Raw genomic sequence first — 14,950 nt, 5'->3', positions numbered from 1 at the left:
TCTTATTCTTTTAGGAATACAAATCCTACTTTAAACTGTTTTCCTAACATGAGGATGTTTCAATCCGTTATCACAAAGGTATTTTATCAAGTAATCCTGATGTTTGTTAATCTGTAACAACATATTAGTTAACTTTGCTTGTAGACAGATCTGATCATTGTTAGACAGGTATCTGCCTAAAACAATACAGGCATTATTTAACTTCTCTAGAGGAAGAGGTCACAGTAAATTTCTTCTCAAGCTGCCTCCAATCCCTTTGTTGTTTACTATGTGATTCAAAGAAAATTCCAATATGTACATGAACATATATATACCAAATTTGCTGTGCAGTTCTGCTCTGTTTTGTCCGATTTTACAGAAAACTGAACATTACAGAAAAACAAATGAACAAACTCCAAAAAACAGGCATTTTTAGACTTTACAAGCACCAGGCTTTTAATGCAATTTTAAAATTAGCTTTTCTCACTTCAAACTGATGGTTGTTTGCATAACGATCTGATAAATCACCCAGCAGCTCTAGCAAGTTACCCAGAAGCAGCTGCTAAAACACTCACAATAATCTATTACGGAGAAAAGAGGCTTAAATCTTTCCTATACCATCCTTTAGAATAATTCCTGCGTACCTCAAATAGGAATTATGAAAATATAGAGCATTATGACTGAGTAAAATTTACATTCGGGAAGTGAGTTTATACTAAGCAAAGCTTCCTCAGCCATGTGTTCACCACACCTTTCCCAAGTAATCCTTCCCTGTCCTTCACTTGCTGCCACACCACCCAACCTTTCCCTCCCCTGCCCTCAGAGAAACCAGCTTCCACACCGCGCTGCTGCCCGGAGGAGGGGGCGGGACACACACCAAAAACCTTCAAATATCCTTCCGGCATCCCTGAGACACAAGGAAACCGACTCAGATTCTCACAACGGCGTCGAACCTTTGGCCGGCAGAGGCATCCAGCCGCTTTACGACCACTAAACCCGGTGGTGGTGGCGGCGGCCGCCCCTCAGCGTCCAACGGCTGCTCCCGGCGCGAGCCGCCGGCGGAGAGGCAGGGCTTCGGAGCCTTCCCGCCCTCCCGTCTCTATGACGACGCCGAGAGTCCCTTCCCGCCCTCCGCCTACCCCCCGCCCCCCGCCACCTCGTCGCCATGGCGACCGCTCCCGCCCCTTCCGGAAGCGACGCGGAAGCGACGGGGCGGAAGCGGCGGGGGCGGATGAGCGGGCGGCGGCGGCGGCGGCGGCGCGGGGGGGCAGGGCCGGGCCGGGCCCCGCGGGAGGCCGGCAGGTAACGGCGCCCGGTGTCATGGGCCTCCCCCGCCGGGGTTAAGGGGCGGTTGGTGGGGTTTGCGCCCTGGCCCGGGCCTTGCGTGCGGTTTTGCGCCTTGTCCTGGCCCGGTTCTTCCCAGCTGGCTGCTGCCGGCGGTGGCTCCGGCCGGTCGCTCTCCGCCCTCGCAGGAAGGCCCGTGTCGGCGGGGGTTGCCCGGCTGGCCGCCCGGCGGGGCAGTCACAGCACGTCCCGGGCTCCTCGTCCCTGGCGGGGCCGGTGCCTGCGCCTCGCCCGCCGTCCCGGGTGCTCCCGGGCTCCGGCTCCTGGGACCCGGCTATTGCGTGAGCTGGGGCGGGGAGGCCGCTCGGGAAGCGGCTGGCCCGTGGGATGGTGGCACGGGTGGATGCTCCCTTTTGCCCACCACCTCACCACCTGCCAGGCGCCGGCAGGTTTCAGCCTTGCGGGGAGCTCCGAGTCATTCCCTGTGGGTCGGGTTGGTTTTGGTTTTTTCTTTTCCTCTTGAAATTCCTTCCACGCTGAAACAGCTGAGTAAGGTTTAGGGAGGTGTGAGGTAGCAGGCATCTGTCATCTGAAATCCAGGAAGGTGGTTGCCAAAACCAAGGCTGATGTGGAATGTAGCTGCAACATAAATATTTCTACAAATTGAAGTTAGGTGTGGTGGAATGTTTCAAATATAGTGAGGCACTGTAATGTTCACATGCGAAGGTAAAATTGACTTGAATTTTCCCATCTCTTCACTGTGAACAGGATCTAAAGATTGGGGGTTGTGAGCAAGTTTTTTCTTCATAAACTATCAAGCTGAATTTAAAAGTGAAATGGCATAGGGACATGGTATCTAAGGGAGGTGCCAGTGCTGTGCAAATTTTATTCAGTTCATAATTGGCAGCCTCCTGTGAGTCAGTATTAAACTTAATGTTTCAAAATAATGCCAGAAGGCACTGCTAGTAGAGGTGTTGTCTATGGAATAATACTTTCAGAAAAGCAAAACAAAAAACCTAATAGGGTATCCTAAACATCCTGACTGCTTGTTGTTAAATGTTCAGCCTTCTGTGTATCTGTAGCTGTGGTAATTGGGTATAGACTGCTGCAACAGAGAAAAGTGCTTAGCTATACAATGTCAGTTGTATGCTTATTGTTACTTTACTGTTTAATTAATGTAAAATGATTGTGCAAAGCAGGAGTCATTAGAAGAGGAACCTCTGCACTTACGCTGAATGGAACTTTTTTATTTCTAGTTTTGGAGGAAAGGATACTATGTAAATGAGTTTTAAGTACAGTGGACCACTGAAAATGTATTTAAATACAATGCTCATTTAGTTTCTTAGTGATATTTTTTTTTCTCCTTGATTTTTACAGTACCCCAACTGTCACCATAAAATATGATTCTTTGCCTGCTGCGCCAAACTTCTTAAGTACTTATTTTGCCATTTGGTCACCTGGCTTCAACTACAATGGTAGGTTATGATTCAGATAATATATTTTCAGATCCTTTTGTTCTAGTCTGCTGGCTGTCAAGCTGATGAGGAGAATGCCATTAATGTTTCACGTTTTCTTTAAAAAAAATATTTTGCCTGTTGCTCCTGAGTTCTGATATTTCTTTTTTCAGGAATGCCTTCCTTCATAGCTTGTGAATACTTCTAAACACCTTGTCACTGTCCAATGCATCATAGAAATTATCATATAAAGCTAGTGGTGTGTTTTCAGTCAGGACTGGCGTTAGACAGTTGAGCACATATAAATCCTGCCTACACATAGTACTCTTCTATTCACAGGTGATAATATTACCATGGATTTTTACCTAATGTCAATCAGTCAGTGAACTGAATGTCTGAAATCATGCACTTATCCACTAGACTTATATAAAAAGCATGAGTATTTGACATTTTCATATAAACACCTAGACTCTTCAAAATTTAAATGTTCTGTAGTGGCAAGTTCTATTGGGTAATATCATGTTAAGTGCTTTTTTTTTTTTTACAAGAACTGGTAAGAAATTTTATATTAAAGGCACTGGAGGTAAATGGTAAAAGGCCTGAATGTTTTTGCTGTATCTTTTTTTGTTACTGTAGTATGTTCTTCTCCCCTGAATCCTAATGTATGAAATAACTGGTACTGCCATGTATCGGACGTGGCTCGTGTGCCTTCTATTCCTTGAGGCTTGAGTAAAGGTATTTGCTTTCACAAACAGCTGATAGGGATGGGTTAAACTGAAGAAACAACACAAATATATATATGTAGGAAGTATCTATTACAAATGTTTCTAAGCTTTACTGAAGAGTGGAGGATTCTCCAAAATGCTTCTCTGACTTTTCTGAATAGTGTAGCCTATTTAAAAGTTTCAGGCTGTGGCAATTGTGTTAGTTATTTTTCAAGTAACAGGGTTTTTTTTATTATTAGACTTGTCACCAATACATTCTTGAGGATTTTATCCACTTGCCACTGAAGTGAATACATTGCTTCTCTTGACTTACTCTGAGTTGAATCAAGCCCTAAGTATTTACCTATGGGACTTTGGTTCTTAGTATTGTCTTCTCTCTCCTCCCTGCCTCGAAGCAGTTTCATTGTGTGGTTCATTTAACAGCTGCACATTATTCCCACACAAAGTAGGTGTCAGAGCTGTAGTAAGTGCTGGAGAAGGAAAGTTAGGGGCCAAGAGAGACTCTCTTTTTTTGACACTTATGCTTGTTTATTCTGGTTTGAAATACTTGCCAAATTTTAGGTTAAGAATTCATTATTTGTATCTATGAAGCTGTTTGCTCTTCTTGAAATGCATCTATATCAACTGCATGTATAGTGAAATGAAGGACATTCCAAAGGAGCTAAATCCATTAAAGCAAATGCTATTGAGTATACTGTGTGATGGAATATAGAGAAGTTTTTGCAGACTTTGGTGTGTTGTCCTAGGGTGGGCATAGTTCTTAGCCTGTCTTGGAAGAAATCTGGAGTGCAGGCTCTGTTTCTTAGTCACATAATTTGAGAAGTTTCTTACACCATACTGTTGTGTTGTGTGCAGAAGTAACGCTCTGAGTACAAGATCTTTGTTTCCATTTTGTAGAAAAATAACTGCACTAATATTTAGGCATCAGTGTCTAGAAGTTAGGTCTTTCCTTCCAGTTCAGGCATACTGTGGCCTAGTCTTTCTGTTAAATTAGTAGCTTAAGAAAGGAGAACAGATTTTCTACTTGTTTGGGTTAGTATTTGTTACTACTTTTATTAGGTGTAATTTCTATTCCTGCTTTTAATTCTAATTGCCTTTCATTGTTCTAAGATTTCATAATTTAGCCAAAACTTTGCAAGTACAGACACTTGGTAGAGAGATTAATTACTGTTGATGCAGTTACATGAGGTTTCAGCTGCTAAATTTAGTCGTGCTAAAGAATGTTTGAGCCCATCTTCTAACTATAAATTCATATCAGTAGTAATAGAGTTTTTGTGGTGTTTTTATGTATGAGGATGTTTAAACAATGTAATTTCTAAAAAAACCCTTGTATTTCTTGCAGCAGCAAGCTTTAGAACTGGCATTGGATCGTGCAGAGGTAAGGAGTAGCTAAGTTATTTTTTTTGCACACAATATATTGGTCTTACAGTTTAAAAATAACTGATTTGTATTTCTTCTGAAAAGCAGTGGAGGAGTATGTTATGTAAATATATATGTGTGTACATAAATAATCACCCATATATGTAACACTGGCTTTGTGAAATTCTCACTAAAACTGCTGTCATGTATTTGTCTCTTATTCATTGTACTGAGAACATCACCAGGTGCAGTGATGATAGACTATGTAGGACTTCAGTTTTCCCCTTTTAAACCAGCAAATCTGTGTGCTGTGAAATAAGTAGAGCTTTACAGTGGTGATTCAGAGACAGCTAGCAGAAATATATGGCAAAATCCTGTTTCCATTTTAAAGGGTAGCCCAATTAGAACAGAGGCAAGTGCCTTCACATTCATGTTCTTTCATACTGACATCTGATGTAGTGATTACCTTGAACCCTATTATGGGAAATACATGTTTCTGTGGGAGAACTTCTCTTCATTGAAATTCTGAACTAAGCTGATAATCAGAATATGTAGACAAACCATAGAAATTTGGAAAAACCTTGTTAGAATATAAGCTACATTTAATGTGGGATGATACCTTTCTTAATTATTATTAATTTTAATTTAAATATTTAATGTACATGAGCCTATTTTTAATACATAGGTCTATAGAGAAAACTAGTTTAAATGCAAGAGACAAGGGGGAAATTAAACTTCCTGAAGTTGCTTTTGTTGAGGAATACTTGGTTTGTAAGTGTTGTTGAGACAGTATGCATTAATTTGAGTGTATTGTAGCATGTTAACTTCAGTAGTGTTAAGTATGTACAGTGGTAGTGCTACTATAGTAGTGTTATTTACTGCTGTAATTACAAAACATGAATGTAAAATCAAGGCTTTGTGTGCAACTTGTGCCATAACCATGAAATGCTGTGTTTCGCAGCTACATTGAGCTGTGTCCTTGCTGATGACTAACATACATGAGGTCATGTTTAGTACACTTTTGAAACAGTCATGTACCATAACTGTTACTTACTTTCTGTATACATACAGCACTGTCTGGTAAGGATTTACAGTTGCATGGTTGCTAGAATTATATTTCTTTGTAATATATGTTGTTTTTTGGTTTACTTTTCTCTAGTACATCATTGAAAGTGCCCGTCAGAGACCTCCCAAAAGAAAATATTTATCCAGTGGAAGGTAGTAAGAGTTTCAGTATTTAGTTTTTAAATAACATTTCTTTGATCTAATTTTGGTTACATTTTAAGCTTTTTTAATTTCAGAAAATCTGTATTTCAAAAACTCTATGATTTATATATAGAAGAATGTGAAAAAGAGCCTGAGATAAAGGTAAGTGGAAATTGCTGAGAAGCTTCTTGTTACTGTCTAAACAGGCAAGTTCAGAAAATACTTTTTTAATTTCACTTAATTCCTTTGTAGAAAGAAGAATAAACCTTGGTTACTGTAGTAGTTACCTAAGACTAAGACTACAGGATAAATTATTACTATGACTTTTGTAGACTAAACTGTATAATTTAATAGCATCATCTTAGTTCATTTTGAAATATAAACAAGGTGATGGGAGAGCCGATAACTACCTAGTAACCCAAAATCTGTTTTTAAAGATAATAAAGTAGAATGCTGGCAGAGGATTGTTAAGATTGTGCTCGAGATGCTTTTCTGTATATGAAAAGAGAATTTCAAAAGAATGGTCTAGAATGGAGAGGTATATCTAACAAGTTTATTAGATAACAGCACTATTAAAATAACCTAGTGATATACTATGAGTAGTAAGGCCTAGACTGGCTTGAGTGACCTGTTCATTCTGACTTGACCATGACTGACTTCAGTGGCACAGGATTAAGTTTAGGGCCAGTGTCAATGCCACCTGCATTGTTGTCAGTATTGTTTCAGAATCAATTGCTTAGCATGACTGCCATGAGAAAAAATGCGGAGAATTTTTTTAGAATTTTGTTGTAAATTCAGATTTATTTCTCATAGAACTGTCGAGCTGGTAACACTTTTTGTGAAATTTTTTCCTAAAGTTAGCAAAGAAGCTCAAACAGGCTTAGCAACAATAAATCTAAGGTGTAAAAGGCATAATGTCCTTTGCTAAACTGTGAATATTGAATGGAATGAGAAGAACAAGCTGTGGAATCTGCTGTATTGTTGCTTCCCAAGGAAGTAAAAAACAATGAGAAGACAAATGGGAATGAGATTCATTACTCAGCACCTGTAATTCCTTTTGGCGATTCTGATGTAGTTGATTTTATTTATGATGTTGATTCAAATCACAAATGTGATTAAGGTGTTACGCAAATTATAGGCTTGAAAAGATTAAAACATCAGTAGTGAATGGGTAACAAAATATTTGGGCAGCAGGGAAAAGATTGGGCTTGCTTGACTGGAATTTGAGGGGAAAAAAAAAGTAGGATTTGAATGCAGTAGTTATTGCTAAACTAGAAGGTACCCAGCAAACTTACCCAACTTAAAATAGTGAAGAGTTATAACATCACAGTAGATAAAGTGGATTATTGCTGATCTAGATTTGAGTAAGAAATTTAAGTTGTCCTTTATTGAAGGATTAGAAGCTTATTATGATAGATAATTTTATATTTAGAGCCCTTATTCACTGAACTAAGATGTGGATAGTTAATAGATATCTTGGTCTTATGCTATGGGTTGTAATTACTGAAAATGAGAAGCTCAGAAATCAAGGTGCAAAGGTAACTTCATCAGTGAGCACAGGACTGTCTCAATTTGCACAATAAAACTGAAGGAGGAAATAGTATTCGGACTAGAATTTGGCCGATGACTTAAATGTAGCTTAAAGGTTTTAGTGTACAGAACTGTTGAATTTTCTATTCCAGTATTACACCATTACAAGCTGTAATTATGTTGTCCGTTCAGAAACAATTTTTAAATTGACACTGAATATTATATTTCAGTCTTATATGTCTCCCTTTATCTTAGATCTTCTAATACTGCATCTCTCCCATGTTCCTATTTTCTACCCTGCAGTTTACTTGATCACTCATATCCTTGTTCTTGGTGTTCATAGGGAAGACTAGATTTTCCACAGTAATTCATGAAATACTAATTACTTATTCATCCTCAATTAGTCCAGTCTGTCCAGCTTCATTGCTTCTCAGTGTCTCTTCTATTTGTGCATATGCACACTAGAGAGAGAACTATGTTGAGGTGATTATCTAGAGCTATTTTTTAATTTGGACTCTAGTGTTCAGCATTCCTGTACTGAAAAGTTGAAAGAAATAAAAATTAAAACAATAGTTTTTGGAAGCAGTATTAAATGTGAATGTGGAAACAGACTTCGTCTGTGGGCTGAAAGGATCTACGCTAGGCAGGTAAATCTGAGGAGCTCTGGTACTTCTTTTTGGTTGGTGCCTTCTGACAGCTGCATATTTCAAAACACTATTAACAACAGTCACTGGAGATCCCTGTTGGACTAGTGCAAAAATAATAAAGCTTATAGAAGCTGCTTTTACAGCAAAGTAGCAGATAAGAGATACACTGGTAGTTGTGGGAACAAGTAATTATGATACACGAATAAGCCAAATGGTGCCAGGTAACAGTGGGGGATTTTTTATTTTTGGTCCTTGATTAATCTCTAATGATGGTGACTGATACGCAGGGTTGGATGTATTTGGGAAATTGTATAGGACATCATATTGCATGCATCTTCCTGTTCTTGAAGAAAATAGAATGAACTTGCATGTGTGAGGAAACAATTGGCTGTAAGAATGCACTTCAAAGTAAAGCTAACCTCATTGGGGAGAAACAAGCAGGTTTTGTTCACACCACACCACGGTATTCCTGAAATTTGGTCTGCAAAAACTTACCGTAGGTGTTGCTTATGAAACTGAAATGTTTTCTTGCTTCCACTACAGAGGTAGCATAGCCCATGTCTTTGAGCTGCATTAATACTCGGCTGTATTGGAATGAAGGCCTAAAGATTGACACAGCCAGTTACATCCTAGGGGAGGTATACTAAGTTATGAGTGACAGTCTTCTGTCAGGATCTGATTTTGGCTCAGCTAGGTCACAAACTTGTTCAGGCTTCAGTTTATTCCTTGTATATTGTAAAGAAAAAATGATACTTTCTCAGGTTGTTTTATCAAGTTGGGTTTTATTTTTCAGTCAATATATACAAAACTGCTCTGCTTTTTCTGCTTCCTGAAAGAGCAATGCTTAGCATTGTTCATGAAGTTAATTTTGAAATAGTAGTTCTGTTGAAGTTGAGACAAAATTGTACCTTCCAAGGCGCATCTTCTATGCATTCATAAAGTGGTGCTGGGATTAAAGAAATGTGTCTGAAGTCAAGAGAAGAACCTGGGGTGGTTGTTTTAAATTTCCATTTTAGAGATTTAGTAAAAAGCTACAAGAGCTTTTTTTATATGAAGGTGATCTGTTTATTTTAAGGTGGTGGTTTGTTTTTGTTTTTTTTACCAACTTTTCAGTCATGAAGGTAAGTGGGAAAACAGATTTTAAGATGCTACAGTGAGGGACAAGAAAAGTAGTCATGACAAAGATAAAATCATAAGTTTTGTAACACCAGTGCACTGTTGGGGGAGGAGGCATTAAACTTAATATTTCACTCATAACCAAGGATGTAGGAGTAACAAACAGAAAAAAATCTCTACTTCAGTCTTGTTAGGCAGGAGTGCGCAGTAGTCTTTCTTCAGTAGGAGTGATGAGAAGCTGCTGAATGCGAAAGAAACCTCCTGTGCCTTCTCTGTGCTGCTTCCCAGCCATCACACCATCACTGCAGAGTGTGCTCAGGAGGGAGGAGTGCTGCTTTTCTGTGGATGAAGTCCAAGAGGGTTGTAACTGATGTAACAGAGCAGTACAGCTGGCCTGGTAGCTTTGTGTCTCTACTCTTGCAATATACTGCAATGAATGCTTAAGAAATGTAATATGCCTCAGGACACACCTTGATCTTTAAAATCTTTGCAGACAAAACCTGAGCTAATAACTTAATATCAGCTAGTATCTCTTATAGCTAGCTGAAAGGAGAAAGCTGATTTTTGTAGTCATGAAAAGTTTTCATGCTTAGTGAAATGTAACTTTACCTGCTTATTGAAATGTTTGTACTTAAAATGGTAATTTACTGCAATGTCTTGGACAGGCTTTATATTTTAAAATATGATTAGACTGTGTCTTAAGAAGTTGAGGTTATATGAACGCAATGTCAAAAATGTTCTTAGGCCTCTGTGATTGTCCTCTTCTCTTTCCTTTGCCTGTCTTCCCCGCCTCAACATCTTAACCTCCATAAAGAGGAAACAAGGGGGAAAAAAAAAAAGGCAAACCCAAGCCATAACCGGCCAACAGCTAACTATTATTGAACCAACCTAAAAATTAAAGAAAACGTGTAATTCACCAAATAAATTTAGAGAGTGATGTGATTAACTCAATTTAATTACATTTACAATTGAATTACTATTAGATATTTTACTTATGAGGTGTTTAAAGAGAAATGTGCTTAGAAATTCTATGAGTAGTTGCTAGTTAGTGTAAATTATTCAGTGCCTGTATTTTGGATGGAACAATGCACTTAATTGAATGATCCTTTTTCTTAAGCTCATGAAAATAGTAAAGTTGGATTAGAAATGTGAACAGTATTGTCAGTAACAACTTCTAGAAGCAGTATTGGTACTGTCCCAATGAAAATGAATTGGGGTTTTTTTGTTGTTTATTGCCTTCTGTTTTACTTTTAAATATAACAGCAATATGAATAATTAATTTCTTAAACTCTCCTGTGTAACCTGATGATCCTTTAAGTCGACTCTTACAAAATTCTCATGTTCTTTTCTGTCCTAATGTCATTGCATAACTATATATGAAGGTATTATTCTGTCCAACACTGGCGAAAAAATACAAAAATTTTTCCATCAAAAGATGACTATCTCAATTCTTAAGAGAAAAGATGTCAGAGTAGTTGAGTGTTGACTTTGGTCTAAAAATGACATTTACTGTACCTCAGGCTGCTTCCTACTGTAAGTGAAAGCCCACTAGCTATATCCCCTACTCAGTGATGTGTCTGAAAATTGAAGCAGTGCACATGCAGTCTCCTGTTTTGGGTTAGATGTTGGGGGGATTAATAGGAGTTTTAACTGAAGAAGGTTTTGTATAACAGGCTGTCTCCAGAGTCCTATATGAGGAGTTGACTTTCCTAAGCAGTCTCTCTCTCTGTTGTTGCCATGACGTGTTTTCCCCCATTCTCCCATGCTCCTCCACTTCTTTCCCTGTTAATTCTCCAGGATTTATGTGCTACTTTGTCCTTTACTTTGTGTTAGCTTCCAGAATTTCTAAATTGTAAAAGCCAGTAAGACATAGTCACCATCATTCATGATGCATGGGAAGAGTTAACTTTGGGCAGTCGTTCTAAAACTACATCGCAGGAGGTGGAAAAGATTTTCTTCCTTTTTCTCTGCATAAGTGTTAAAATGATATTGCTGTGGGGTTTGGGGTTTTGGTTTTGGTCCTTTTCTCTTAGTTCATTCCCTGTAAGTAATGATTCTGCTTTCTATCATCTCAATATCTCTGGAAAGATAAATTTGTTCAGGAGACAGGCCAATACTACTTCGTTGGGTATATGTGAAATGAGTAGTTGGGCAGGTTTAGTAGAGCACTAGGGTTAACAACAAATGCTTCCACCCACACCTGGTATTTAGCTGTGAAATCTAGCCTCCAACCAGAAGGGGTAAAATTATCTGAGTTTTAGAATTCATTGGTTTAAGTTCTGAGGGAGCTTTTAAAATGTTTAAAATTATCTTTGAATTGTACTAATTAATTTTTAAAAATCTGCTATACGTGGAAAAGATCATTCTTACAATTAAAGGAATAGCCTCTGCAACTGCTGGATCAGATTTCAGCAAATACAGACAAGGCAATGCAATTAAGAAAGCTTCCAAATGCTGTAATTCAGTATTTTAATCCTGGAAAGAAATATCTGCTTCTGTTAGAAATATTTGAAAGTACTAAATATTTTGTTGTTGTTGTCAAACAGTGTATAGTGTATAAATGATGCTCGCAGAAATGATACAAATAATAGTGCACTGTAGATTTACAGCATTGTAGCATAGGGTCATTCTTGTTAACTGTATTGTCTGTGGACTTACAATTCAAGGGTTTTTTAATTTAAATGTGTGAGGTTGTTTTTTTTCTAATTCTATGTGTATAAGTACATATAATAATACAGTATATGTACTCTGCCAAATACAGTCCAATTAGATTTAACTGTGCTTTAGACATATACTTCAATATTAATATAAATAATACTCTATAAATTGTTTTTATTTCTACTAATTACTTGATAATATTGTGTTCATGAGCAATGTTTACTTTTAAAGCAGAAGCTGAGGCGAAATGTGAATTTACTTGAGAAGCTGGTTATGCAGGAGACGTTGTCATGTCTGGTAGTGAACCTCTATCCGGGAAATGAGGGTTATTCACTTATGCTCAGGGGAAAAAATGGTTCAGGTAATATTTTTGCTCTTTAATTTCAAAAAAATACTGAGAATGCTCTGTAAATAGTTAGAATGTGTTGTTGTTTGCACTTAACTGTTTCACTTCTAATATCCCTTGTGGAAAAAAAAAAATATAACAAAAAACAAAACCCAAAACAACTGTACTTGTACTAAAAATTTACATAAAGCTGTGAGATGCTTGGTAACAGTTTCTAATGATGGAACATAAATCAGTAAATATGAGTCTTTTTGATACCCTTCCATTCTCATTTTCCCTTAGCTTCCTGAGTCACTTATCTAATTTATCTCACTTCAGGTTCCTTCTGTCAAATTGTTTCTTTCACTTCTTACTCAGTCTAGGTGTGACCAAAGGCTGTGTTCTAGCCTGGTGGCACCACATCACTGGTCCTGTGATGTGCAATAAGAGCATACAGTATATCAGCTGGGAGCAAAAATTTTGTCCCATTGAACTATTAACATGTTGCCTTTTGGCCCAATAAGAGCAAAAACAAGCTCTGGGAACAGAAATGGATGAAAAAATTAATACTATGCAAAAAAAAAACCACCTGTTTGGATAGGTTTCCACCAGCCCTGCTTTTTCCTGTGGCAAGTTTGTTTTCGATTTTGCACTGTTAAAATTTGAACTTGAAAGGCAAAAGAAAATCAACATGTTTTGTTTAAACTCAGATTCTGAGACCATTCGTCTGCCTTACGAGGAAGGAGAGCTGCTTGAATATTTGGATGCAGAGGAACTACCACCTATTTTGGTTGATCTTTTAGAAAAATCTCAGGTTTGAAAGTTTTGTTTTCAGAAAGAACTTGTCTTTTGTACCCAGATAGACCTTGATTTTTTTGAATGCTTCACATAGGTGATTCCAGCCACAAGACATAAAACACTTGTGCATTTGGAACTGTAAAATTTAATGCCCCAAATAAAAATTTTACTTATATATATATATAAAAAAAAAAAAAACCACAAAATTGGGGAGAATGGGATAGAAGAGAGACTTCTGTGGTTAAGGCTGCCAAACAACTTCAACTCTGTGCTGTAGCAAACTTTCCTTTCTTCTTTGCCATTATGAAATATTTGGCATGGGAATTTCTTAAAACTACGTTGCTGGCATGTGAAAACACTACACGTGAAGCTTGTATTTTAGGTGTGTAGTAAAGACCACTGGTCTGACAAAATCAGTGATTAGTTTTATTCATAGTATTACTGAATTTTATATAATATAAAACAAACTTTTTGGAGGCAGGGGTTGAGGCAGATTGGTAAATACTTGTTTATTTACAAGTTGTTTTTTTATTTCAACTAGGTTAATATTTTTCATTGTGGATGTGTCATAGCAGAAATACGTGACTATAGGCAGTCTGGTAACATGAAATCTCCAACGTACCAAAGCAAGCACATTCTTTTGCGTCCTACAATGCAAGTAAGTGTTTTGAGTCATTCCTCAGTGTTATGGTAGTTCCTAGACTGGATATGAATTATTATGGAACATATGTTATTTAGTTGAAAGCTAATTACCATTATGTCTTCTCCCTCAGACTTTAATTTGTGATGTGCATTCAATAACAAGTGACAACCACAAATGGACGCAGGTGGGTTAGTTATTTTAAAACTTTGCAATGATCTGTTAAATGCACAATAAAACAAAATTTTATTTACTTGTTTAAGAAAATCTGATGAACAACACTGATTATACTTTTTATTAATTCAAACTGTCAGTGATGTGCATAGTGGTGCATGGTACATGCTTCAGAAAGCTGCTAAACTAACTTGTTAATAGCATTTTCCCACAAGATGCCATAGAATACAACGGGATTTGCTAAAAGTTTTGTAGAATCAGACCTTAATTTTTGGTAATGCAGAGTGACAGTATTGGAACTACTCTAACTAGTTTATCTTCAACATACAGCCCTAGAACAGCAGTTTGAAGTCTAATGACACAACTGGTCCTCAAGCATCACTTTGCTATCAATACTGTTACAGTAAAGAGAATCCTCAGTAACTACAGTTGTACAGTTGTAGTTAGTTAAATGCTAAATAGCGTGGTGTACACAGTGTGCTTAAATTAAATTCAAATTGTAACCTAAAATCCCAGGTAGATCATCTTTGTCACTGATTGCCAGTCTGTCAATATAAATCACTGACAGAAAACAGATTTAATTGCCACTAGTATTGTGTTTAAAACAAACAAGGAAAACGCAAACAAAAACCCAGAACATGCCCCCTACTTTCCAGAAAGATTTCTTTTCCTGTTGGAAACCCCACCCAAAGCTGTGTAACTCATAATAATGATTAGTGATACTAAACTGTTGAGTATTTTCTTTCGTTGACTGTCCACGCACAATTTTTTTCAGTTTTCTTTAAAATAATGTGCAGATATGTGTAGGTATGTATCAACCTAATTAGTGTAAAAGTCTTCATAATTTTACATTTATTAATAGCTGTGTATATTACAGGAGGACAAACTCCTACTTGAGAGCCAACTTATTTTGGCTACAGCAGAGCCTTTGTGTCTTGATCCTTCAATAGCAGTGACCTGTACTACAAACAGACTCCTGTACAATAAGCAGAAGATGAATACTCGCCCTATGAAACGGTAGTCTTCAGTGTGTTGAGGCTTTCTTTGAAATTTTA

General features: G+C 37.7%; 1 protein-coding gene across 16 annotated transcripts in view; it reads left to right on the top strand.

Annotated features, from left to right (window-relative positions):
• The first annotated feature begins 1,231 nt into the window (after window positions 1-1,231).
• The window catches only part of SUPT20H (SPT20 homolog, SAGA complex component), a 34,998-nt gene continuing 21,279 nt past the window's right edge, over window positions 1,232-14,950 (top strand). For 8 of the 16 annotated variants that reach the window (XM_042792504.1, XM_042792499.1, XM_042792498.1 and 5 more), the window contains exons 1-10: window positions 1,232-1,281; window positions 2,641-2,738; window positions 4,785-4,820; window positions 5,961-6,019; window positions 6,103-6,169; window positions 12,190-12,319; window positions 12,994-13,097; window positions 13,623-13,739; window positions 13,855-13,908; window positions 14,773-14,912. In XM_042792504.1, the coding sequence (XP_042648438.1) occupies window positions 2,736-2,738; window positions 4,785-4,820; window positions 5,961-6,019; window positions 6,103-6,169; window positions 12,190-12,319; window positions 12,994-13,097; window positions 13,623-13,739; window positions 13,855-13,908; window positions 14,773-14,912 (710 nt within the window). In that variant the 5' untranslated portion in view covers window positions 1,232-1,281; window positions 2,641-2,735. Of the gene's footprint in view, window positions 1,282-1,630; window positions 1,757-2,640; window positions 2,739-4,784; window positions 4,821-5,960; window positions 6,020-6,102; window positions 6,170-12,189; window positions 12,320-12,993; window positions 13,098-13,622; window positions 13,740-13,854; window positions 13,909-14,772; window positions 14,913-14,950 lie in introns of those variants that run through there. The other 8 variants (XM_042792505.1, XM_042792506.1, XM_042792497.1 and 5 more) reach the window with 5 other exon arrangements.

Source organism: Tyto alba, unplaced genomic scaffold (assembly GCF_018691265.1).
Source record: "Tyto alba isolate M040663 unplaced genomic scaffold, T.alba_DEE_v4.0 Super-Scaffold_2, whole genome shotgun sequence".
In the NCBI taxonomy this organism is placed as follows: Eukaryota; Metazoa; Chordata; class Aves; order Strigiformes; family Tytonidae; genus Tyto; species Tyto alba.
The sequence above is the reverse complement of the archived record's forward strand: the minus strand, read 5'-3'. Positions and strand labels throughout refer to the sequence as shown.